Source organism: Astyanax mexicanus, chromosome 2, assembly GCF_023375975.1.
Source record: "Astyanax mexicanus isolate ESR-SI-001 chromosome 2, AstMex3_surface, whole genome shotgun sequence".
Classification (NCBI taxonomy): domain Eukaryota; kingdom Metazoa; phylum Chordata; class Actinopteri; order Characiformes; family Acestrorhamphidae; genus Astyanax; species Astyanax mexicanus.
Genome location: NC_064409.1, coordinates 15,747,387 through 15,774,464, shown reverse-complemented (window position 1 = coordinate 15,774,464; position 27,078 = coordinate 15,747,387). Strand labels below are relative to the sequence as shown.

Genomic DNA, 27,078 nt, shown 5'->3' with positions numbered 1-27,078 from the left:
GCTGTAGGTTTTTTATTAAACTTTTTTTGTTCACATTTGGTAGATATATTTACTAAGTTATGTAAGTTTATCATTTTAACTTTAATCTATTTTTAGTATTTAAAAAAAAGATACAGGTAAATGTTTCCATGATGTTACTTTTGTCAAACAGTAATTATTGTGTAAGAAACATTCTAATTCATTTGATAACATTGTTCAATTAAATTATTATTACATAACATTTTTTTGGGACATTTCTGAAACATTAAAGGATAACATTCCTAAAACCTTAAAAAAAAAACACACACATTGCTGAATGCTCCTATAACATTCTCTGCTGACTGGGAGAAGAGAGTAATTGCTATAATTAAAAACTTGCAGTAAAACTCTGGACAGGAAGTGTGACTTTGAAGGAGCAGGTGGAGGTGAAGAGAGACAGCATGATGAGCTCTTTATACACTCACTGAGGAGCCTTTGATCATATCCGTCACATATGAAGAACGATGTGGAGAACACACACACACACACACACAAATGGATGAGATGATGACACTTATCTCCTAAAATGCGAGATCAAGAGCTGAAGTGTGCGCTGGATGAGATGAATAAGGGCTCTTCTGCGGTGAATATTCTTGTCTGGGTTTTAAGTGCTGGTGTCAGGTAGGCCTGAGCTTCAAGCCACTGAAACTTGTAAACAGTATGTTAAGAACATGCGTTTTCTTGCATCATGCAGTTATTTATTTATTTGATTTATTACAAACCAAATTATAAGACATAATAATGTGGTTAATCCGCCACTGTGAATTTGTACTGTGATAAAAAAGACATTTCTTGCCTTCAAGCCATTTCATCAACCCAATTATCCTCCAAGGTTTTCATTAGCTAGCATTCCAATAACAGACTTCACATGCAATCCTATACAGACTCAACTTCAGTAACTAATGAGTTGGGCTGTTGTACATATATTATTTAATTAAACATTAATTGTTTACAATAATGCAAACAATTATAATGTAAATGCAAAGTTTCTTTTCTTTTACTGTGAATAGTTACATACATATACAGTGGTGTGAAAACATGTTTGCACCTTCATGATTTCTTATTTTTTGCATGTTTATCAGTCTTAAATTTTTTAAATCATCAAACAAACAGTTTTTAAATGTAGGATTTCATTTTTAAGGGAGGATAACCTGTGGTTTATCAAATAGGACCTGCCTGACAAAGCAAATAAACGAACAAAAGATACTCAAAAACTAGACATTTAAAAAATATCCAACTAAATTCAGGAACAAGTGAGAGAGAAAGTAACTGAAATCTATCAGTCTGGAAAAGGTTAAGGTTATAAAGCCATTTCTATAGTTTTGGGACTATAGTGAACCACGGTGAGAGCCATTATCCACAAATTGTAAAAACGTGGAACAGTGGTGAACCTTCCCAGGAGTGTCCAGCCGACCAAAATTACCCCCAGAGCGCAGCGACGACCCTACAACAACATCCAAAGAACTGCAGGCCTCAGTTAAGGTCAGCGTTCATAACTCCACCAGAAGAAAGAGACTGGACTTTTTAGAATGTGTGTCCCATTACATCTGGCATAAAAGCAAGACCACATTTTATAAAAAGAACATAACAAGGTCCCAAGGTCCCTACAGTAAAATTACACATAGAATTATATAAACCAAGGAGGCAGAATTTAAGTGGGAAGGATAAAGGCATTCTTTTTTTTCTGAGATGACTTGAAAATTGAAAATTGTATAAGGAAGTTTTACAAAGCACCTGACGTTGGCAGATTTGCATACCTTCACTGTATAAATAAAATTATAAAAAGTCTCCATAAAAGCAACTTTACAGAAGAGAGACAAAACCTTCTTAACTTTCAATGGAAGTCATTGTTCATTTCAGGTCATTTTTCAGAATTTCTATTGGTCCATTCAACAAGCAGTTTTAATACAGTGTATGGAAGTGTATTCATTCATTCAAGTGTTCAAATTATGTAGTAAACTATAAATCCTCAAAAATGGAGATTGTGGAAATTGTATTTCATTGGATGGTGATGATATTCTGTTTCTCTTAACAAACGGATCTCATTCTGATTAACCAGAGACACACCTGAATACCAAAAAAATATATCAGCATATAATCAATATACTAATCAGAATTAGTAACCAGGTGTGAACAGGGTTCATGTTATGTACAAGTTGTTGCACAGCTACAGGGGATTGGGGGGGTGGGTTCAATTCCTGTTCTGGTTTCTGTCTGTCAGTTGTTGTAAGGTTTTCATCCAGGTTCTCTGGTTTCAATAAACATGCTTGTCTCTTGTCTCCAGACCCACTGTGACTCTGAACTAGAGGTGCTAAATTATAGATAGATAGATAGATAGATAGATAGATAGATAGATAGATAGATAGACAGACAGACAGACAGACAGATAGATAGATAGATAGATAGATAGATAGATAGATAGATAGATAGATAGATAGATAGATAGATAGATAGACAGGCAGACAGACAGACAGACAGACAGACAGATAGATAGATAGACAGACAGACAGACAGAGAGACAGACAGACAGACAGACAGACAGACAGACAGACAGACAGATAGATAGATAGATAGATAGATAGATAGATAGATAGATAGATAGATAGATAGATAGATTTATAGATAGATAGATAGATAGATAGATAGATAGATAGATAGATAGATAGATAGATAGATAGATAGATAGATAGATAGATAGATAGATAGATAGATAGATAGACCAGCAGCAAGAACACAATACAATAAGAAACATATTTAAACATAAATTAAAACACAGAAGAATAGAAAATATATAGGGCTATAAAAAACTTACTATACAAGGTAAATATATATCTGTAAACAGAGCAGTGCAGTAGATGTTGCTAATGGTCATTCAATAATGAACAAAGTGCAAGGTGCAATGACATTGATTATAAAAGTGACTGATGTGCCACAGAAATAGAAATATAAATATGCAAAATATAAAAAATGACAAAATACTTCTGAAAAGTAAATATGTGAATACCCAATCATGAGTAAATGTACTTAAATGTAAGTGAGGTTGGGGAAGTGACGGTGTAAAGAGTTAAGAATTAAGTGGTTGAATAAGGTCCATGTGGTGTGACTGGGTTAAACTCAGTCAGCAGCAGCATCTCGTCCCCGATGGGAGGAGTTTAAGAGTCTGATGGCTCTTGGAATGAAGGAAGGTTAATAAATGGATGGATGGATTGCTAGTTTCCTAAAACACAGAATAAATTGTATTTTTTGCCAATGTTCCCTAGAGCTTGTTTAACCTATAGGAGCTGTTATCACTGAGGTATTTTCTCGCTGTTTTATTGCCAAGGCTTCCTGACCCTCACTATCCGAACGTAAGCCAGTCGTAAAAAAAAAAATCGTAAAGCTGGGGGACTGTGTCCCTGAAACACTAGAGGAGGCAGTCAGGCAGCTGTGACTGTCCACAGCATTAAACAGAAGCATATCTGAAGCATATTTCATATCTGCTTTGAAAGCTAATCATCTGCTTGATTGGTAATGTCAACCGCGATCACATTGCATTACTGAGCTCAGTAAAACTGGCTTGGGCAGTGAAGTGAGATCCAGCGGATTGATTTATTTCTTTATATAATAGTAATTGGCCGAGCTCCGGAAGCAGAGAGAAAGACGTGTCAGAGCCTCTCGAACCCTGTCACAGTCTGAAATTTACATTTTGGGCTGACGACAATTGAAAATCATGTCATGCGTCTAACTGTAAATAACTGATAATGAAAATCCAGACATCATCACGCTGAAGAGAGATCTGCAGCAATATCCTATTGATTTCCAAGAAAAACTCATCTCATTTTCGGCTCACAAAAGATGTGAGGATGGGCACCAGACCAATAACTCATTTCCTCTTTCATGCATCAGCTACAGTGACAAAAACGACAGGGTTATATACAGATGCAAGGTCCCTAATGCAGATATTCGTACAATGACATGCCAAAAGTCGTGGTAAAGGGACTGGCATGGCAAAATCCCATGAGTTTTGCCATTCTCAATGGAAGCAAAAGAAAAGAATACTGGATTTTCCTATGAGGTGAAGTTATATAGCATCTTTACACACAACCATTGACACTCAGCACTCATGAAAACACACACACCCACATGGGGAGAAACAGCAGCCAATGGCACACAGCATACTTTCAACCAGAAACAACCATCCATCAGGAGGAGTACATCAAGCACTGAGGAGATAACCCAGGATAGAGTACCAATCCATATTTGGGCATACAGTCATACACACTGTGCATGAGTGTAGGGGCAATATAAAAATTTCAATTTACCTGATCTTCATGAAAACCAGAGTCCCTGGATAGGGATTTGAACCCAAGACCCCAGCACTGGGAGGCAAATGTGCTAACCTATAAGCCACCATTCTGCCCCAAGGACAACTCTAGCCAGACACAGACGGTTACGATTATTACCCACTGTGCCATCCACTGTCTGTGGTAATCCCTTTCTATAAAGTATTCCTGGTACAGACTTGACACTGTAGATTTCCTATAAATTTCTATCCTCCACTTTTTTTTGGATTGCAGGAGTGACCTAAACTTCATATTAAGGCTCTTTTGATGAGTTTTCTGCCTTCTTTCACAGTATCCTGCCGTATTATAATACACTGAGGGCTTAAAAAAAAACAGGGAGGGTTCTGATTGGCCTGTTCTTTGCAAAGAGTCTGTGAGTCAGCCAATCAGTTTTTAGTGTGGGCAGGCAGTGTTTTTTCCCCTTTCTTGGATGGGATGCGTTCAGGAGCGTCATGGCTCCCATCAAAACTCATTTCACCTCTGACTACTCAAAAGCATATCCATGTTTGATAAAAGTGTAAATGAAAGTCTAGCGAGCTGTACAGTTTGTAATAGTGATTTTAGTATTGCCCACGGGGGACTAAATGATTGCAAAAGGAATGTTGAGGTAAATTATATATACATGTATAATAGCCAGAAGATGTTCTATTATACTTTGGTGACTGTATATGTAATTCCAGGTTGAAATTAAAGTAACGAGTTGATTCACAGAAAAATAACATTGACTAATGGTTAAATTCACAAATATAGATCCCTGAAGCACTCTGACCACATGATCCCTCAGTAAACTCATTGAGCCTGTGAGGCGAATAGCTTTCGTCTAACTCAAGTTGATTGAATAACACTTTGAAAAAGCCATTCAGAGCAGAAGGAGCTGTGTGGCCTTGTTATGACTCAGGCACCTTGGGTTCAGTGCTGATTTTAAAACCTGCCAAAAATGCTTTCCTGGATTTAGAGGTTGAGGATTGTGGTGGTGGCATTTTGTAAAGCGCTGTACCCACAGTTACAACACAGTCTGCTGAGGATTCAGCTGCTGCATCAAGGGCAGACCTCAGCCGCTACTTAATTAGCTAATTAGCCAACAAGATAATTGTTTCTAACCCATAGATACTAAGCTTAAGATTTAACATCCATTTTTAGAGGTAAGGCTTTTGCCAAAACTCTTGTTTTTCTGTAATCTAACATTAAAGATTCTCCTAAGATTCTCCTATGATAAACACAGAGGACTGAGTGATAAATTCTGATATGTACGATTAGGAGGAGACAGAACAATTTTTAGGACATTTTCAGTTCCCAGCTGTTCAGTCTGATTGTGTAATTGAAGCTTGTATGCAGCTTTTTGATGGGACTGTTGATTATATCTATGTAAAACCAGATTTTATACAGATTTTTTGTTTAAAAAAAATGTGCCATAGTTTGTGCACCTTTCTTAGGTCACGATACGCAAGGGGAAGCACATTTATAAACTGTGGGATTAGAAGGATGGAGGATTTAGGGTATAGTATACTTTTGTTATTTCATAACTCCATTATACATATTTTTAACTAAATTATATTGTTTTTCCTTTTTTAATCTCCATTTTATGAAGTTTTTTGTTGCAGTTTTTAGATATCAACAGAATTCCAGCTTCACTCAGTACTCAATAGTCTGATTGTGTGATTCAGGCCTCTGTGCTGGTCTCAAAAAGCCTGCTGTTCTTGTGTATTGCTATCTTGGCAATGGAAAACACAGGTGTCCCACAACCAAGACGGACATCAACAGTCAGACGTTCATTGCTATCTTGGCAGTGAATGGTCACAATACGCGTACACAGCCGCTTGCACACATGGACATGCAGCAGTGCACAAACCCATGGCGTGTGATTGGTTTATTGGATGTTATGCACAAAACACAGCCCTGATTAATTAAAGAATTAGTTCATGCCTTTTTTTGCATTTCAAGCAGCACAAGTATACTTTTTCTGTCTTTACAACAGCAAACACATTGACGCCTTAAATCAAGCTGCACGGTTGACACGAAAGCCTGTGACACAGTAGCAATCACCTAGCAACACCACAGAAACCACATTTAGACCAGTGACTATCTTAGCAATGGAAAACGGAGGTACACCACTGACTGAAAACAACGTAGACATACGGCAGCAATCAGATGTTCATTGCTATCTTGACATGAACACAAAGGTCTAAGGAACAATGTTTCATTTAGAGGTTGAGGGATGAATTCTACTAAAATAATCCAGTGTGATTTAATTCCTTTTGTATGTTATTCCTTTACTGCTGAAGATTCACTATGTATCATATTGGATGCACATCTGAAGATGAAGAACATAAAACATAAAACACAGTTTATTCAGATTTTTTTATTATCAAAATAAACATATTCATTTTAACATCATTATTCTGGAATTTTTCATGGCTCTAAAGAACCGCTTGCAGCCCTTTGGTAGCGCCATAATGTTGTTTTCACCATAGTATATAACAGTAAAGTACAGCATGATATTTTTAAGGAGAAGAGATCCAAATATACCGAATAATCTGCACTGTCAAAGACTAAAAAGGAAAAAAAAAAAAAAAAAAAAAAAAATTACAAAAAAGAAAATAAATAAATGTTGCTTTCCTACCCACTGCACTGTATGAACACTGACTTTACTGTTCCAGTCATCCACCTTCATCCTGCTTTGGAACGCCACTTTACTTTTCTGGGCGAATAAATGACACTAAATTCACCACGGTTACCAATGGTTACAGTATCTACATCTGAAACATTTCACTAATTCAGTCTAAATCAGGTTTTCATTTTTAAACCTGCTGTTGATGCACTGTGTAACGGGGGACCGAACTGGAGCTGGACTCACAAAAGCTTTCTAGGAAAAAAATTAACAAAGAATGTGCCTTATTTAAAATCTTCTTAAAAGCCACTTCTAAAAGAAATTTAATTAAGATTATGACATTCACCAGTGTTTTCTTATTTGGGATTTGTTCAGATTTGGAAAAAAACTGGATTTATCACACATGCTGCACATCATGAATCTGACAGAATATTTTTTATGACGTTCAAGAATAAATTTAAGAAAGTTATTTTAATATAGACACTAGGACAAAAGCTCTGCGAATAATTTAATTACAATTTTTGAAAGGAATAATTTATTCTAGAAAAATGTTCCCAGAAAATTCATGTTTTTAGTATGTAGATCATTTATGTATCAGATTTATTTTATTATTATTATAATTATTATTCATTTAAATTGTGCAAAATGAGGGAAAACATAATCTAAACAGTTTTAGGCTGATTTTCTGAACCCAGAGGAGCAGTTTCACATGGATTAAGCCTAGTCTTTTGAAATGGAAATTTTTCATTAAAAGAAAAAATCTAGTCTACATCTAGGCTTAATCCCTTTGTAGTAAACTGTGCCTCAAAAAAGATACTAATTAAGAAAATGTTTTAAAAATACCAATTGTTCATAGAATTTTTCTTAAGATAAATATTCTGAAAACAATAATAAAAAAAGGAACAAATATTTTTAAACTATATACATTTTTTAAAGTTTCTGAGGAAAAAGTACATAAATAATTTCTTTATTAAGACACTTTTGTGAATCCAGCCCCTAATTGTTACCTGTATTTTTTTGCTCTTCTGTTTGCATACTACATTTAAACCTTTTTAAACATGTCCGTTTTAGAGGGGGGATTTAATAAAATTTTACCACCAATTTATCTATTCAAGATCAGATTACACCAGATGTTACGTATAAAAATCTCCAGTTTACTTATGTTCGAATTTTACAAAGCAAATTCATAAATTTTCCACGCAAATAAAGGAGATTTGACACTGAAAATGTAAGCCTTTCCAAACAAGCTAAAAGATGACCTAAAAAAATGAAAATTCAGTAATGAAACGATACTGAAGAGAGTTTTCTGAAGCTGCTCTGCTATTAGTAATCCGTGCCGAGATGAAAAAGAGAAAATAAAGGAAATGGATACATTTCAGAGGCTCAAATGACCAGTTTGAAGCAGGTTACTGGATTCACCGCCGCATTTTACCCAGTAAATCCGTCCAAATGTCTGCAGGTGTGCAGCGAGTGATGAGCAGAAAATGAGCAGAAAAGTCCCTCGTTCTTCTGTAAATGTAGCTTTTTTAAATCAGGAGCGAACCAGCCGCTCTGTTCTCTGAAGCTAAATGGAGGCGTCAACCAATCAAGACTGGCCGTTTCCAGCGATCACAGTTCTGGAGACACACTGGGAGGCGATACTGTCCATCTGACCGGCTGAAGGTCCGCAGGGTATAAACCGCTAACTGTTGTCGTCTGCGGTCATGTATTTGAGCGCAGCGAAGCCGTAGCGTCGGGACATGTTCTGCTGAAACTCCTCTTTCAGAGTCTTGAGGCAAACTCGGTACTGTTCGTTTGAGCGGAACTTGGTGATGTCGAAGCTCGGGGCGTGAGGCATGTGGATCATGTAGGCGTTGGGTAGAACCACAAACTCGTACTCCTGCAAAAATAAGCAAGAACATTATTTTAATACATAATTTGTGAAAAATCTCAAAATCTCTGCAACTCTGTCTCTGCCAAATGTGGAAAAGAAAATATTTATTTTCAAATTTTATTAGAAGCCAATGAATACATTTACTGCAGTATTTGGTTATTAGTAGTCATGGAAACATCACACTTTAATTTCTTAGATCTAAAGGTCTAGAATCTGATTAAGAAATCTGAGAAAAACAGCTGGATTTTAGCTCAGTAAACTTTTAACTAGAGTATTCTGGGATCTTCTTCCTGATGAAATTCCTATTGTGTTGTCAGATGTGTTAAAAACACAGCATAAAGTTCTACAAGTGGTCCAACGTGCTAAGCGCTGCTATGATCGGGAGATCGCTGGTTTGAATCCCGTTCATGTAGCTTACAATTAGCTACCGGAGCCCCGAAAGAGCACAACTGGCTTTGCTCTCTCTCTGGGTGGGTAGATGGCACTCTCTCCCCACATTAATCCAAAGGGTGATGTCGATCACAAGGCATCTGTGAGCTTATGTATTGTGTCGGAGGAGGCATGTGCTAGTCTTTACCCTCCTGGTGTTGGGGCAATGAGTCCTAATGAGTGGGTAAATTGGGGAGAAAATGAAAAAAAAAAAAAAAAAAAAAAAAACCAGCGTGAAGTTAGACTTTTTAGGAGATTTAGATTACGTCTTATTCTGTACTTTTATTGGCTGGTTGCAGAGTAAAAATCTGATTAATGGTTGACTATACCCTAGTTAATTAATGGTTGATGATAAGTGAATAAAAATGTAATAAAAAAATAAATTAAATTAAAAAAAAAATATTTATATATATATATAAAATAAAAAAACAATAATAATAAATAAAACATTAAAAAAAATAATAAAAATACATAAATGATAAATTAATCTGATTAATGGTTGACTATGCCAGCTAGTTCCAACCCTGCAGTGTGATTGGCCGAGAGAGATTCTTTGAGTGGTGTAATGTCAGATTAAGCTTATGCATAAAAGTTAAAAATGTCTAAAATAGGAAAACAAAATAAGCAATAAAGACTAAAAAAAAATCTGATGAAAAAAAAAACATAAAAAATAACATTACGGTGATTCTAGTATTTTGCTAGTGCTTCTCACAGCCCTGAAACTAGAATGAGGAATCAAACTCCCCCATACGAGGAAAGATACAGGGAGAAAGGAGAGATGAAAGGAAATAAGGATTCATATAGAGCTGAGATGGAGGAGTAAATTGTTTGGATCAATCTCCCAAAATTAAGTCATATTCGTAACTCCACTTAACATTTTTTAAATGAAAATGTCCGCGGTCTGCTGCCAAAAAGAACAACAAGCGTAATCAGGAGAATTTACAGCAGAGTGAACAAAGTGAGGTAAAATAAGGCGTGTTTAAAGCACCGCAGGTTCAAAATGATACATTCATTATTTCCTGATCTACCTTAATGAATCGAATAAATCATTCGAGTTCGCTCCATTAACCCACACCGAGCGAACTTGCACCGGTTGGCATGCAAGATGTGCAGTAGTGTAATTTAATTAGCGCAGGAGCCCCTAGGTTGAGGATGTGTTGAAATAAGGCCTGGTTATTAATATTATATGGGCTATGTACAGATAATAGCACAGCATAATGGAAGGTTCAGTGATATTCCAACTTTGCTTTAGAAAAAAGGGGATAATGCAGTCTTAAACATGTATGCAGAAGGTTTTGGGTCAATGCTTTTACACATTACGTGTGTTTAACACCGTAGCTTCTTTCCAAAGCCTGGACTGCAGCAGAGATTGGCTGCATTTCATGTGATAGAAGACTGTTCCAGGTGAAGGAAACTTTACGTTTAGGGCTGCACGATAAATCGTTTAAGCATCGTCATCGCGATGTGTGCATGTGCAATAGTCACATTGCAGGATGTGCAAGGTCACTTAACCCTCCTGTTATGTTCATTTGTCAGGAACAGCAATGGTGTTCGCAGATACATTTGACCTGGTGCATGTTTAATTATCTAAAAGATGTCTGAAACCCCAAAAAATCCTAAAAAGCAGCGTAAATATTTTATTACTAACTCCATTACTAATTATTCTATCAATATTTAGTGCAATCGTGTTCCCTACCTCTAAAAATTAATGTTTCAATTAGGGTAATCACCTTGTTTTTCTTAAAAAAAAAAGTTCAAAGTTTTTTAAAAGTTTCACTACTTTATTACTGTTGAAAGACCAACATATGAAACACAATAGTTTAATATGACATTGAAACGTAACGTAACAGTAGTTTTAGTTTTTGCAGGGGTTGGTTACTGTATGTTGGATGAACCATTTTCATATGTTAATAACACTAATTAAGAAAAGCAAAAGACGTTTCATACAAAAAATAACTGTAACTATCTTTCCTAGATCTTCAAACTTTAAAACATCCATTTGACCCGTAACATAACAGGAAGGTTACGGCAATTATATCAAACACGTAATTTTGTAATGTTTTGATTCTTGACACTAGAAGTAGATACACAGCGCTGTCTCTGTGTCTGTGTGAGTGACAGGCTGCTGCTGCCTGAGAAGCACAAGGGGAGGCAGGAGTAAACCCAGGAGGTAGGAGGTAACCGAATGGCCTCCATCCACATGGTTGGGCACGTGCTTGTAAACGCACGTGTCGAAAGCTGTGCAGCTCAGTCCAGCACAGTTTTTCCAGCACAGATATTTCCAGTTACAGCAGAATTCACGCTTTTAATCCCAGAAAAAAACGCTCTTATTTACCCATTAAAGGGCTAATTACTGTTGTTTTCCTGTTTTCCTAGGGTTGTGAGTGCTCAGCGCTGACTCAGCTCTTGATCTGTCGGGACGCGAGACAGAGTGCGGGTGGGGGCGGGCTGGAGACGTCACATCTTCGAAAAATTCGATCATTTGCAATGTAAAATTTTTCCAATATCATGCAGCCCTATTCTCATTTAATGTTTTTCTTTTTTTTTTCTTCTTTTTCCTGCATTGTTGTAAATGAATGCCGAAATCAACCAGACTATGAAGGACTATGAAGGTTTTGTTAAACAAAACAAAATACTCTTTAAAGCATTGAGAAAATTTTGGTTACTGAGGCAGGTAACTCTGATGAGCTTATCCTGTGCAAAAAAGGAACTCTTGGTCTTCCTTTCTTGGGGAGGTCCTGATGAGAACCAGTTCTATCATAACATTTTTGATGGTCTTTCTGACTGCACTTGAGGATGATTTCAAAGTTCTTGAACTTTTTCGGATTGACTCAGATGGGCTCTAGGAAAGTTATTTGACATATATTTCTTAACAAAGGATCATAAAACTTGGTTTAATTACCTGTGCATCCAGCTCCATAACATGGGCCACTTTATTCCATCCAAATCCAACGAACCTGCGGTCGTACTCAGGACAGTCCCTCCTCACCATCACATACGGCTCAAAGTCCGCCTCCCACTGCACTCTGTACGGTGTTGTGGCTGTCCGCCATTTCGCAAAGTTAGTCGGGGCGTGGCCTTTTGTCCAAACATGGTACCTGAGGGATTATTTACAAAGGTTAGCAAATGCAAAATGATAACAGAACATTAATATATTACACACAGCCAACCCAGATTTAGCAGTTAAAAAAAACAAATAGGCTGGTTTTACAAGCTACAATATTGAGGCCAGGTAGATCATTTGATTGGGGGAATGACTACACACTGACAGTGAGTGTCAGAAACCCGGGGACACGACTACTACATTATATTACATTACATTTACAGCATTTAAGTGTTAGGAGTCTTGCTCAAGGACTCTTATTGGTGTAGCACAGCATTTAGTCATCCAGACCTGGAATTGAACCCCAGTCTCTCACATGGTAGCACACTGGCAGGTGGTGGTGGTGCCAGAAGCCAATGAAAAATAAGTTGTCAGTGGCAACATATTAAACTGAATTCTTATTAGTTGTTCCTAATCAAAGATATTTGATTAAATGCATATGAGGCTACAAATATTCAACCAACTCAAAGCAGTTGAGTAAACTTTGAAAATATTGAATTTTACATAAAAGAGACTTAATATATTTAAGTTAAAACTTACAGTGGGATGGCAGTGTAACATATAAAAATAAAAATATTCAGATGTTTAATTATGTGCTCAAATGAGTAATTTCCTAAATGCTATAGAAATGCAATGAAATAATAAGTGTAGTAATAATGTATGCAATTTTTAATTAAACAGTTTAATTAGATACAAAATCCACGCTGTAGCTGTAACACCTTAGCCCACGTTTGTCATGTTTCTTCTTTGCTTGGTCCTTTCTATTTCTCTCTTGTCTCAGAGTAGGTTTTGCCTTGTCGTTAGTGTTTCCACCTGTCTCATTTTTTGTAACCCTGCTCCCTCGTTACCTTCCCCAGGTGTTTCTTGTCAGTCTGTGTACATATACACACCATGTTTTTCTTTGCTCTTGGTCGTGATTTGTTGGACCCACTGTTGTGCTTTGTTTGACTCTCTTCAAATCTGGTATTGTTTGTTATATGTTTTCTGTTTTATTAATTTATTTTTGTTTTCTAATTTCTAAATGTTATTTGTTACTTTGCTTGTTTTTAATATGGCTACTAATAAAACCACCTTGTACTCTGCCTCCAACCCTTAGGCCCTGCCTCTGTTTTTAAAAAAGCAGCGTTTTGAAAAATATCCTTGTCCACATGGAAATGCCATACTACTCGGAAATGCTGAAATGAACATTCACAGACGATCTCACAACAGTTGTTCTCCCTTCGATGCGAGGTCGAAGAATTACATTTAAAGACACAAGGGATTCTATGGACATTGGACACTCCTCAGCAACAACAACTTCATTTTTTAAAACTGTCCCACCAGGTGCTTGTTCATCCAGTCCTGATCCAGAATCTCCGTTTGCGGAAAGGTTTGTACCTCTGGACAGGAATATCGGGAAAAAAAAACTGCACGCAGCACATTTTAGTGCCTCCGCTGTGTTAGATACGTGATAGTAACATTAATTAAGCTGTTAACACATTATTAATTCGCAAATTGCAGAGAGAACAGAACCAATCTAGGCGCTGTTAATGTTTCAGGCTCATTCTGAACAGGTTAAGGTAATCTAAACAAAAAGCAGACATGTGCAGACTCGCTGTGTGACATCAGTGTTTTCAAAAAGCTTAGTTTTTCCATACGGCTCCACTGGTAGCAGAGTTTAAAAAATCTCAACCTTAAAAGAAGTTTTCAAAAAGCTCAGTTTTCAGAAAATGCCATTTTCGTGTGGACAGAATGCCAAAAACCGCTGTTTTGAAAAATATCCAGATTTGTGTGGACGGGGCCTTTGATGTTAGATGTTTCAGTACATTTATTTACATGTTTGGAACTGGGGTTGCATTGGAAACGTACTGGAGTTACTTTACTTTCATGTGAATTCACGGATCATAAATCAACCTGTGTTTTTGTTTGAGCTGGTTTGCTGAGCCGGCCTCTTCTTTTAATTCACAAAGTTTGCCCCAGAGCGAAGACTGAGGCGAGCCTGTGGGCTATTATTGAATTCAGAATGCCTCCATGTTACTCTGAGATTAGAAAACAGGACTGATATGTAGGAGCATCTGAATGAGAGTCTTAAAAAGACTAAATAAATCAATATACTGATCAGACAACAAAGCGGGGCTAATAAGAGTTATTGGTCATATCTTCTTGTATTCTGCTTTTCCCTAATGACCCACTAAAACTGTGTGTTTTTAACTGAAGCATTTCCTATTAGTAACATGTTTGGAAATTTAAAATAATTATTCATAAAATTTGAATTTCAGCTCAAACAACCAGTTTGAGCTGAAATGGAAACAACATGGTAATTCACGCAATTTGACTTGGTAATTAAAGTTACTGAGGTTTTAAATGTGCTGCCAGAAACAGCCAGGGCTCGATTCTGTTCCCTAGAGTACAACTGACATTCAGACCAGAATATTCCCTGTAGACGCTTTCTAGATGCCTTTATTGACCTGAATAGACTCATAAATACAATTCATGTGGATATACATTTCTGTGCAGAGGTTATAGGCACTTAAGCACTTTATTTAAAAGCTAGAGATACACTGAATATATTTAGTGTAACTGTTTACTGATTACTGCTTTGCTGCTCTATGTGCAACATTACCATTTAACATGCAAACCACAATGTGTTTATAGTGACTATGTGCAATATTACCGCTTATTTACTATATATTTACAGTTAACCTATTTACAGTATCACTAGTCACTAATTACAACAACACTTACACACTGGGAGCACCATGCTTCCGCTAATTTTATTTTTTTTAGTATGTTTGTACACTCATAGGTATATATTGTATTTTTGTATAATTTGCTGGTTTTATTTAGCATACAAAAAAATCAGCTAAAAATGGCAAAAAAAACACACTTTCAGTGTAAAAAGATTGAATAATTCATAAGCCAATCAAACTGCAACCAGCATGGAGTGAGGAGATCTTTGTGACCCTATTTTACCAAATTTATCTCATTTTTTTAGGTCATATTTTAGGTTTACAGGGATGTTAAAAATGTAAAAAAAGTGTTATATAATTTAAATATGTTTAAATTATAGTTTTGTAATAGGTTTTCTTTGAAAAGCAAGACAGTACAATTAGGCCATTTAAATGATTAAATTGTGAACAAAAGTAACAAATTGTATAAAAGAACAATATATTCAGCTAACTTGCTAAGTCAGCAACATTTAACCCAAACATGAAGATCAGACACCTAACAGCTAGGTTGCTGTAGCTGTTTATGATGAAAGTAGTTGAGATCTTTCGAGCTAGTATGAAGAACAAAGCTTCAGATTTCTACTGAATGCCCTCAGTCAGCACCCCAGTGGATGTGTTCAAATCTATCGCCTGATTTAACATTATCATTAAGCATTGATATCTTTAAAAAAAAAACGGCTGGTACAATGATAACTATAAATAATACTAGACTCTGTGACGAGAGATTTGGAGATGTTTTATTAAACACAGTGATGTGTTATATGTATTTATTTTAATATTAATGATTTAATTAGTAAATAAACACCCACTGACCAGATAAGGAGCAATTGAATAATTTTTTTTTTTTTACAGGTGACTAAACATTTTACACAGTACAGTATATTTCTCAGTCTCAGTTGTGTACCTGAAAGTGAAGAGGGTGCCCATGTCCAGCTGGGACAGAAGCTCAGCCTTGGATTTGGGGTAGGACAGCCGGTAACGCAGCGTCTCAAACGCAGGAACCACCAGAGCCTTCTTAGTGTTGGCCATGTCCAGCTGCACCACCGACTTCCTGCAGGAAGAAGAGAGCAGAACCAGCATTTATAGAATACAAACCAAACAAATTAATAAAAAAACATTGAAAAACCAATTAAATCCATTTAAAATGTGCAAGTGAATTTAAGAAACTGAGGAACATGACAATTATACTTTGCTATCATAACGACAGGAAAAGTATGCACAGCTTTATATGGACAAAAAGACATACTCATTTTCTTAATTAATCGTGGGAGTGTTTTTTGGGCATAATGTGCAATAATCTAATCAGCGTTTCACTTGCCATTCCCTTTAAGAGCCAGGTGTGCTCTGACTTTGGCGGATTGCTACTTCAGGGGTGCAGCAGTGTCCAACACATCTCAGCAGAGAAACCTGACCAGTTCGTTTACGCTCATCCGTTCTGTTTATTGTTGAAGAAAAGCATAGCTGCCAAAAGGCATGCGCTATGGGTTTGTGCACTGCTGCGTATCTATGTGTGCATAACAAGCAGGGGTGTACATACATTAGTGATGCACCTCTGTAATGACAATTCACTGCCAAGACAACATCTGGTGGATGACTGTTGTCTAGGCTGTTTTTTTAGTCAGTGGTGCACCTGTTTTTTTCTATTGCCAAGATAGCAATACGCCAGAAATTTACTTAAACATATTAAATTTTTGGACTACCACATATATTGGCATAGATATACCCCCGAGATATAAGCACCGGTGCTATTTAAACAAAGCAGAAGGTAGAAGATGTGAAAATAGATTGCTTGAGGGGCGTAAGATAGCAATGAGCATCACAACGCGCCCTTTGCCTTAAAATGGACTATTAGCTCTAGCATTCTTACCTATAACACTATTAAAAAAAACACTAAGAACATCCAGATTTTCCTTGCAATGCCCTCTTACCTGAGGTACTCGTAGAGTCCATACATGGGTAGGAAGTCGATGTCGGACAGGAACATGTAGGGCGTGTTGACCTGCCTCATGGCGACGTTGCGCAGCAGGTTAACGGGGTAGAACTGGCCCTCCTTGTAGACGATGTGATACCCGACGTTACTCCTGCTCATCAGCACCTCAGAACCCTGAGCGTAGCGCAGGAACTGCTGAGCCTCGGCGTCAGACAGGTAAAGAGCCAGACTGATGGGACCCTCCCAGTGTTTACAGATGGCTTCCAGCATCTGCAGCCTGCAGTAGACAAACAGCAAAAGCACTTTTGTGTTAAAGTGGAAATGAGCTACTCCGCCGCCGAGCAGATCGCTTGTTTATTCAGGCGACGAGGTTTAATCTGCGCTGCCTTCTCTACTTGTTGTCCTGAGGGTTATCAATAGGAGCTGTTAGAACTTTGTGTTTTCCTGCTGTAAACAAAAAAACAAACAAACAAAGACTTTAAAATAAAGCCCTCCACCAACCATCCAAACAGTGCTTATTAGCAACGTAGCCTTTTATCAGCCCATCGAAAGCTTGGAACTGTTAAAAAGTCAATAAAGGCAATACAGCTACTTATTCATCAAAGACACCCAGCCCTGAAAAATCAGTACGACCTTCACAGTCCTGACCTCACGGACGCAGGAGAATCCCGGGAGTTTTCCAAAGAGATTTCCACTGAGGTTTTCAGGGATTTTATTTTTTTTTATTTACAACCGAAAGGGCAGATCTTTTGATAGACTGTGCTAGATCCCTATAAACCTCTCCTCACTCTCATAAGGGATAATAAATGAATCTTGCCTGTTCGCTTTTTATTTTATCGTCAGGATGAGGCAAATGTCTGTTCATGTGATTTATGGTATTAATCAAATAATATTTTTAGGGCACATAAAACGTTGTGCCGGATAGCAAAATGAACTGTTAGTCCTGAGGCCTGTATAAAGAGAGCTGACAGCTTTATATTAACATATTAACATTACCTCACCTGCTAAATTAATGACCGTATTTGACAGCCAGTCAAATCAGATGGAAGGTAGTGTATATAAGTAAGGAGGAGGAAGCAGAGAGGAACTGGTATTGTGTCCCATGACATTTGCCATGTCCCAGAAAAGCTAAATAATGCTGCACTGCTCTGTGGGATATGTGTGAGGGAATAAATGTCTCCTGCATTGAATGTGGATTTGATTGATTTCTGCCAGGTTTCTGCTTCTGTGCCTGTTCACAAGGACAATTCTAGCCAGACGCAGTCGGTCACGATCATTACCACCCACTGTGCTGCTGCTGTCCACTGTGGGTGGTAATGCCTTCTATAGCATATTCCCTCTACATAGTATTTGAGACTGTGTATGAATCGAGGAATTTAATATGTCCACATGACTTTATAAATACAAGAAAGTCCCCTTCAATTGCCCCCCCCTTCAACCTCGCTTACAAGATAACACCTCACAATGTATACAGCTGATTGTGATTATTGTAATCTCACCTACATAAACACATCACACCAAGAGTAAAATTTAACCTGACTCTAATTCATCTGGACTCAAAAAAAAGTTCAGGTTAAACATGCACAACATTCTACTCACTTAGCGTATCCTTACCTCGGACTATACTATACTAATACCAGATCACATTAATTAGATTTTTACCTAGAACTTATTCACCTGAATATCACACTCTTATAGTACATACAGCGGTTGGACAATGAAACTGAAACACCTGGTTTTAGACCACAATAATTTATTGTCCCGCCAGACAGTTCTGGTGGAAACAGGACAGTTGAGGTGCACATTGAATTCTGCCGTGATTTGGGCAGCCATGGTTTTATGTTTTTAGGATACAATCCGTGTTAGCACCCGAACATCCCTTTTAGACAGCTTCCTCTTACAGCGTCCACAGTTAATCCTGTTGGATGTGCTTGGTCCTTCTTGGTGGTATGCTGACATTACCCTGGGTACCGTGGCTCTTGATGCATCACAAAGACTTGCTGTCTTGGTCACAGATGTGCCAGCAAGACGTGCGCCAACAATTTTTCCTCTTTTGAACTCTGGTATGTCACCCATAATGTTGTGTGCATTGCAATATTTTGAGCAAAACTGTGCTCTTACCCTGCTAATTGAACCTTCACACTCAGCTCTTACTGGTGCAATGTGCAATTAATGAAGATTGGCCACCAGGCTGCTCCAATTTAGCCATGAAACCTCCCACACTAAAATGACAGGTGTTTCAGTTTCATTGTCCAACCCCTGTAGTATTAAGTAGTTAGATCTCTATAATATATGTAATGTTTCTTGTAGAGGTTTAGTACTGATCTCATTGAAGTCTGAAACTGTGCCACAATAATAACACTATCATTTACTAAAGACAGGAGTCTCAACATGAACTTGACTATTTCTAATCCAAAGATTAAGAGCCTTTTTAGTGTATATGCTGCACACTACATATTGCACGGTAGCTCAGTGGTTAGAGCACTTGGCCACCCAGTAAGAAGGTTGTGGGTTCAATACCCAGGTTTGGCTGGCCGCCAATACTGTAGATCTCCCCTGATCTCATATATGTCTAAATCCAAATTCTCAGTTTTGACTGTTTTAGCTTTAGAATATCTCATGTCATATTTTTGTCTAATTCTATTTCTCCCAAGCATTGGAAAAAGAAGCATCTGTGACAAAGCTGATCTCTAAATAAAACATGAGTGAGAATCATAAATATGTCTCCTGAGCAAAAAAATTTTCTCTGGGTCTATCCATTTAAACGTGTCCTCCTACCTGTCCATAGAGAGCTGGGCCACCAGTGTAACGTCGGTCTGGTCGGAGCTGGGCTGGTACTCGTAGTGCAGGAAGTAGAGGTGAGTGCGGTGAACAGTGAAGCGTTCTCTCCGGAACTCATAACACGGGTCATCCTCATCCAGCTCCAGCAGAGTCTTCTGAAGCTGAAGAAACATCAGAGAGACAGCATGAAGACTGCAGACTGCAAAGAAAATTGGCTGCACCTACATGTAAACTACTATGGTGATTACTGATGTTGGTACTGTTTTGAGTTCTGCACTGTTCACTGTGGGTGATAATGGCTTGTTTAAAGTATCCATTCCACTTTATGTCTCACTCTATCCTTGTTGGTGTCCCAAAGTCGTTCCTTGAGGAAACACTTCATGAACAAATTACATAAAGCTAAATGTTTTTTTTTTTTTTTTTTTATGTCAGTTGTTTCAGTGAGAAAATCTCTGGTAAATTTCTAATTAAAATCTAATTAAACTATGTTTCACATTTATACTTGGAAAAAAAGCGTTATTGCATACAGTGGCTTGCAAAAATATTCATATATATACATATATATATATATATATGTATATATATATATATATATATATATATATATATATATATATATATATATATATATATATATATATATACATTTGTGTATACATTAATGTTTTTATTGAGATGTTAAGGGATAGATCAACACACATAAGCAGTAGCACATAATAGCAGAAGTGGAATGAAAATGATGCGTGGTTTTCAAAATTTTAATCAAATAGGAATCTTAAAAAAGTGTGACATGCAAAAGTATTCAGCCCCCTATATAAACACTAAGTAGAGCCACCTTTTGCTGCAATTACAGCTGCAAGTCTTTTGGGGTATGTTTCTGCCAGCTTTTCTGGTAGGTTTGCAGTTGTAGAATACTTTATCCATTTCTGTTCTACATTTCTCCACAACTTCATCTCTGACCTGTGAGTTGTTGTAAGGTGGAAAATGTGAAAAAGTTTAAGCAAATGTATTTGAATTTTTTGTTCAAATGGAGCACACCTAAAAGTTCATGTCCCATGACATTTGCCACTATTATACCCCTAGGTTTTAATTATTCTGTTATTACTGTTGTTAATCCTTATGCAGAACCTCTTGTGAATGATCAGGTTATATTTGCTATGGTGTATCTTTCAGCGTTCCACAGGGTTCTGTATTAGGCCCTATGAAAGTGATGTTAATTATAACCTTAAAAACTTTTGAATAGTGTAGTTCTATTCACTAAAAGTGAAAAACTGATGTCTAGGCTCACATACAGGATCCAAGAGATTAAACAGATGATACGTGAAGAATGTGCTTAACTCTGACACTGTCACTGACACTCCACACTCCTTACGTTTTCACTGTTGTGGTCGGTCTCGCTCGGACAGCCGAAGAGCTCCCTCCTCAACAGGTTTCCATCGTACTCCAGGAAGGTCAGGTAAAGGTTTCTGAAGAACTCCACATGCTTGTTTTTCACCCGCAGCTTCTTCGGAGAGTTCCAGTGGATTACCTGTCCAGTCACACGGTGAGGTAATTAATCAGCTGGAGCCTGAATTTAAGCTCCTGTTAGATCACTGCAATGAGTGTTTGGTAAATGCTCGTGGAAAACAGGGAATTTTCTCCTGCTTTCAGCTGAACACCACAATGAGTGCAGGATGTCATTATTTGGGGTCTACACTATGGACTATACACTATACTGTTGTGTCTATAATATATATTTTTAGAATCAAGGTTCTTAAAGATACCGTATGTATATTTATGATGCTCCATGGCTAAAAGATGCAGATGCAAATCAAAGATAACTATATTAAATAAAGTATAAGACAAAAGGATAGTGAAACAAAGCAAGGTCAATACCAGTAAACAGCAGCAACAAGGAGATAACATACTAGAGTTGAAAACAGTCCAGGGGTCAAACACAGCAAGGCTATATCAGAGGGTAGGTAAAAATCAAGGTCGGTAAGTACAAAAGCAAGGTCAAAATGACAGAGTAGCAAAGGCAATAGGATGAGATCGAAAAAGGGTGTGATGCCAGTGTGTGGTGCATTTTGGGCAATGTAGTCTGGAGACTGGAGATCACAGGCAGAGCTGAGTGTGGGAGAGACAGCTACAGTAAATACGAATTCTTTTCAACTATGTTCTCAGCTTCACTGATAAACTTATCCTGTGCAACAGAGGTAAACCTTGGTCTTCCTTTCCTGGGGAAGTCCTGATGAGAGCCAGTTCCATCATAATATTTTTGATGGTCTTCGTGACTGCACTTGAGAATAGATTCAGACTGACTGACCTTCATTTCTTAAAGTATTTTATTTTCTTTACTTAGTCGTGTATTTCCTGCCATAATATGGATTAGAGCATTACTCAAGTAGAGCTATTCTCTGCATACCAACTCTACCTCTTCACAACTTTACAACTGCTAGTATGCTAGTATCTACAAAGTCAACATGAGCACTGACACCATGTCATAGCGGCATGATGGCTTAGTGGTTAGGACGTTAGGGGTCTTGTCTGGGTGGAGTTTTCATGTTCACCCCAAGTTTGCACAGGTTTCCTCAAAGGATTCTGGTTTTCTCCCTCAGTCCAAAAACATGGAGATCAGGAAAATTGGATTCCGTATTTTATAATATAAGGCACACCGGATCTTAAGGCACACCATGCGACAATATTAGCTAGCGGTTCGTCCCACGTAGTTCGTTTTAACATGGTCAGCAACCCAAGTTGGAGCGAGCTACACCAGCGTTTGACTCATTTCTTTGGCGGTGCTGTTCTGCACGGCACTCCGCAGCGCCCTCTGTGGCGCTATGAGAGAAACACATACCGGTTCAAGTTCACCCCACAGTATACCAAATGAACCAGTGTACTGCCCAGCACTATTTCATTCATTCATGTAAATGGAGATGTTATGTTATAACAAGAAATGTTGGGTAGTTATAACATTACTCTAGTTTTTTAGTTTAAATGAACCAAATAGTTTCAGACCACAAATCCATGCAGACTACTAGTCAAAAAACATGGTGAGTCAAGGACTTTGAGGTCATAATACCCACCCTTTAAAGTGAGACCTACTCACACACTGAAGTCACTCTATCTGAACAGGAAATGAACATACCAGCATGATCTCACTCTTATTATCTTTTCTCAGATCTTTTTTTTTTTCCTGCATCCTTTCCATTTCCCGTTCTCCTTCCACTCACCTTGAGGTCGGACACATCCTTGTAGCACTTCTCGGAGCGGGTGTGGTCAGACAGCTGGACGTTCCAGAAGCAGGGCAGCTGGTGAACCAGGAAGGGGTTCTGTTTGATCACAGCGTTGAAGATATCCTGCAAAGTTACCACACCAGGCCTTACATTCCATTACATCAGATACAAACAACCCGCGGCATCTGTTAACATCACTGAAACCGACCGTCTCCTTCCATACCAAGCAGCTGCAGAACGAAACCCTCGCAAGACCACCGTATCACTCAACTTCCACGTTTTAATTGACTACATTACCAGCTGTAATCTAGATAAAGAAAGCAGTGATAAAGGGGCAATGACATGGGGCTGGTGAATGGTAATCTGATGAGACTCTGGAGGCAGCAGCAGGAGACAGAATAAAGGCTTCTAATAGAGGCTTCCAGTCTTAAACACAACTACTTTACTGGGTTTTATCTAATGAACAGTAATTAGTGTGCCAAATTTGCCAGCATGTGTGCTAAATGTTAACAACTTACTGTACATGAAGTGGACATGAGGGGGCCTACCTTACACCCTGCGAAAGGCAGTCAACAGTATACTATTAAAATAGTGTCCAAGTTTAGGAATATATCTACACAAATGGAAGTCAAGTGTGTTTAGGTAAATATCTGACGTGTTTCTATCTTGGCAGCAGGAAATACAGGTGCGCCACTGACCGATTTAAACCCTGTTGTACTCATGCATATGCTCAGCATATTGCCTGTGAATGTGTGTGTGTGTGTGTGTGTGCGTGTGTGTGTACCTGATCTGCTAGTGATGTAGACAGCATGCTCATCAGCTCTCTCTCTGCTGTCAGTCTCCACATCTGCTCCCACCTGAGCTTCCTCAAACGATCCAGCAGCAGGAGAATCACACCTGTAACACATACAAACACACACACACACACCGGGAAAAAAAATAAAATAAAATTAAGTATGATACCAGTAAAAATATTTATTTTTAAGGGTCTTCATAAAATACCCAACTTTTTCAAAATCTTAGCTCTGTCACATTTGTCAGACCAACAGTAAAATTAAAAAATACATACATATATATTTTACAGGTGGTTTGCAATAGTCTGCGAGGTCACAAAGGACCCCAGGGTAACTTCTAAGCAACCGAAGGCCTCTCTCATATTGGCTAATGTTAATGTAAATGTTCATGAGTCCACCATCAGAAGAACACTGAACAACAATGCTCTCCACCAAGAACATTGCTGCTTGTTTGCTAAAGATCACATGGAAAAGACAGAAGGCTATTGGAAAGAATGTGAGTTAACTATTGAGAACATATATGAACACAAAGGGGTCAAAAGTATTCACATTAATTTCCGAGTATAGATGCTAGAGTTTAAAAGACTTCTTTAGAAGTTGAATAATCAACTCAAGCTTTTTACTCAAGTAAAAGTGTAAAAGTACTGATTTCAAAACTACTTAAAGTATAAAAGTAAAAGTAATCTGGATGGAGAGATTTATCTGGATAGGTTTTTTTTTCAGGATGAGAAGCCGGAATGCAAACAAGCTGAAATTAATAGGAGTAACGAGGCTATTTTTAAAATGTAAGGAGTAGAAAGTTCAGATAATTGTGAGAAAATGTAAGTAGTAGAAGTAAAAATTATTATTAATAAAAACAATTATTCTAGTAAAGTATAGATAACCAAAATCTCTACTTGAGTAAGGTAACAAAGTAATTAATTATATTAATTGCTGAAATTTTACCATGTTTAACACTTGAAGTATGGCAGTATGGCAATAAAATGAGACGCAACAAGACAGCCAGCCAATCAGCAAAGAGATCATTTAAATATTTACACACTTGTTTGCACAGATGTTTGCACACTGCACTTTAGATCTAGTCTAGCATGGTGCTGTGTTGCTCTGTGTTGCAGCATGATCCTGGAGGAATGGAGTTTAGCTGCAGTCTGAACTCGTAAACAGATGAAATAATGAATAAAGCCTGTTTGAGTCGATTTGACACGTGTCAGTGTTAAAAGCACAGTCATAAAAACTGATTTAAATGCCTGCTTAATTTTAAGGGATTTAAAAAACAGTTATTAATGGCTTAACTCAAATATATATATAGATTATCATATTATTTCCGTATATATTTAATTAGATTAAACCTTTAGGATACTCAGCCTTTAACAGCACTGTTAAAGCACATTTAAACACTGACATCTTTCTATATTTAGCAGATGACTGACTCACCTGTATTGAAGCCTCTGCCGAGAGCAGGCCACGGCCGGTGATTCTTCCACAGATTCCCCAAATACCAATCACTCTGATTCTCCACCAACCCCAACACCTGCTGACCTGAGAGAGAGAGAGAGAGAGAGAGAGAGAGAGAGAGAGAGAGAGAGAGAGAGAGAGAGAGAGAGAGAGAGAGAATAGATAAGTAGGTAGATAGGCTTGGGTCATAATAAACAAATTACAGTCTATCTGAATGGAACATATAAAAAAACAAATAATATTAAAATATAATAACATCCTTAAACATTAAAACTTAATATGAGATTGTCACAGCAATGGCAAAATAGGAATAACCTCTAAAACGTCACTAAAAATGTCTATGGATTCAAAAAGGGGTCCCAAACACTGATATTAGTGTTTTTTATATTTGAATATCATATATATATATATTGACTTAATTGCGTATATAATGATGAATGTGTAAATTTTTAACACAAATATATAATTTCCCCCTTATCCTCCCATAATTCACATTCTTTTTTTACTATACAGCTCTGGAAAAAAAAAATTAAGAGACCTCTTCAGTTTCTGAATCAGTTTCTCTGATTTTGCTCTTTATAGGTTTATGTTTGAGTCAAATTAACATTGTTGTTTATTCTAAAAACTATGGACAATATTTCTCCCAAATTCCAAATAAAATATTGTTATTCAGAGCATTTATTTGCAGAAAATGAAAAATGGCTGATGTAACAACAAAGACGCAGAGCTTTCAGAGCATATTGATAAAGTTTTAAGAGTTCAGAAATCAATATTTGGTGTAATAACCCTGGTTTTAATCACAGTTATTTTGCATCTTGGCATGTTCTCCTCCACCAGTCTTACACACTGCTTTTGGATAACTTTATGCCACTCCTAGTGCAATAATCTAAGCAGTTCAGTTTGGTTTGATGGCTTGTGATCATCAAGACATCTTTGTCTTGATTATATTCCAGAGGTTTTGAATTTGGTAAAATCAAAGAAACTCATCATTTTTAATTTTATTGGTCTCTTATTTTTTTCCAGAGCTGTACTGTCTATTATCTAGTTATCTATTGAAGCTAATTAAACATCTTAGGCTCCTTTCTTTTGCCATCTACATCTGCAACAACAGATGGCAAGACGACCATGAGGTCAGCATTATAAAGAAATACAAGAGTGGGGTGTAAGATAGCCATGAGCATCACAACACCCCTTGTGCACTGAGTAAGATAGGGCATTATAAGTATTCTGTTACATCCCCCTAAAAGGATCTGTACAAAAAGGATTCAGTCAATACAGACGCAGTGATCAATAGTTTATCTTCTACCCCAAACTACAAACAGCACGAATATGAGTAAATAATTCCAGCCTCCTTTCAAAATACATTTACTCTCAAATACAGGATTAAAGCACCATCAGAACTGTGTGCTGTACTTTAGTAAAAAGCCATCCTGAATGTCACAGTGCGTTATTTTGTTTTCTCCTTTGATTCAGTCTGGCTCTGACGAAATCACAGGCCTTTTATCTGGCCAGACTAATAATGTGAAGAGGAGCAGTTAGGCTGGGGATCAAATCTGAAATAGAGGACAATAACAATGACTGACACTGTTCAGCATGATGAATGACAGGAACAGAGGACAGAAAAACATCACGCATCACGTCTAAAGACTTTATTTCATGACAAATTTATAAATAACACTTTAATTACATTTAATGAATGATACTTTATTAAGGCTCAGTTAAATGTGCACTGTCCCAGATTTTCTTTTCTTTTTTTCTCCGCTCTGTAGTGTCATGAACCTGATAAAATGACACATTAAGTGAAAAATAAGTCATTAATAAATGAAAATAAGCCATTAATAA

General features: G+C 37.4%; 1 protein-coding gene across 3 annotated transcripts in view; it reads right to left on the bottom strand.

Annotated features, from left to right (window-relative positions):
* Nucleotides 1-27,078, bottom strand: part of large1 (LARGE xylosyl- and glucuronyltransferase 1) — a 364,426-nt gene that overhangs the window by 263,895 nt on the left and 73,453 nt on the right. Inside the window, exons 7-15 of one of the 3 annotated variants that reach the window (XM_022671306.2) lie at nucleotides 25,216-25,320; nucleotides 23,772-23,884; nucleotides 22,985-23,110; nucleotides 21,145-21,300; nucleotides 19,770-19,933; nucleotides 16,990-17,268; nucleotides 15,966-16,112; nucleotides 12,153-12,348; nucleotides 6,685-8,827 (exon numbers count right to left, since the gene is read on the bottom strand). The exons of the other annotated variants lie outside the window; for them this stretch is intronic. Of the exons in view, the coding sequence (XP_022527027.2) occupies nucleotides 8,630-8,827; nucleotides 12,153-12,348; nucleotides 15,966-16,112; nucleotides 16,990-17,268; nucleotides 19,770-19,933; nucleotides 21,145-21,300; nucleotides 22,985-23,110; nucleotides 23,772-23,884; nucleotides 25,216-25,320 (1,484 nt within the window). The 3' untranslated portion in view covers nucleotides 6,685-8,629. Of the gene's footprint in view, nucleotides 1-6,684; nucleotides 8,828-12,152; nucleotides 12,349-15,965; nucleotides 16,113-16,989; nucleotides 17,269-19,769; nucleotides 19,934-21,144; nucleotides 21,301-22,984; nucleotides 23,111-23,771; nucleotides 23,885-25,215; nucleotides 25,321-27,078 lie in introns of those variants that run through there. 3 annotated transcript variants of the gene reach the window in all.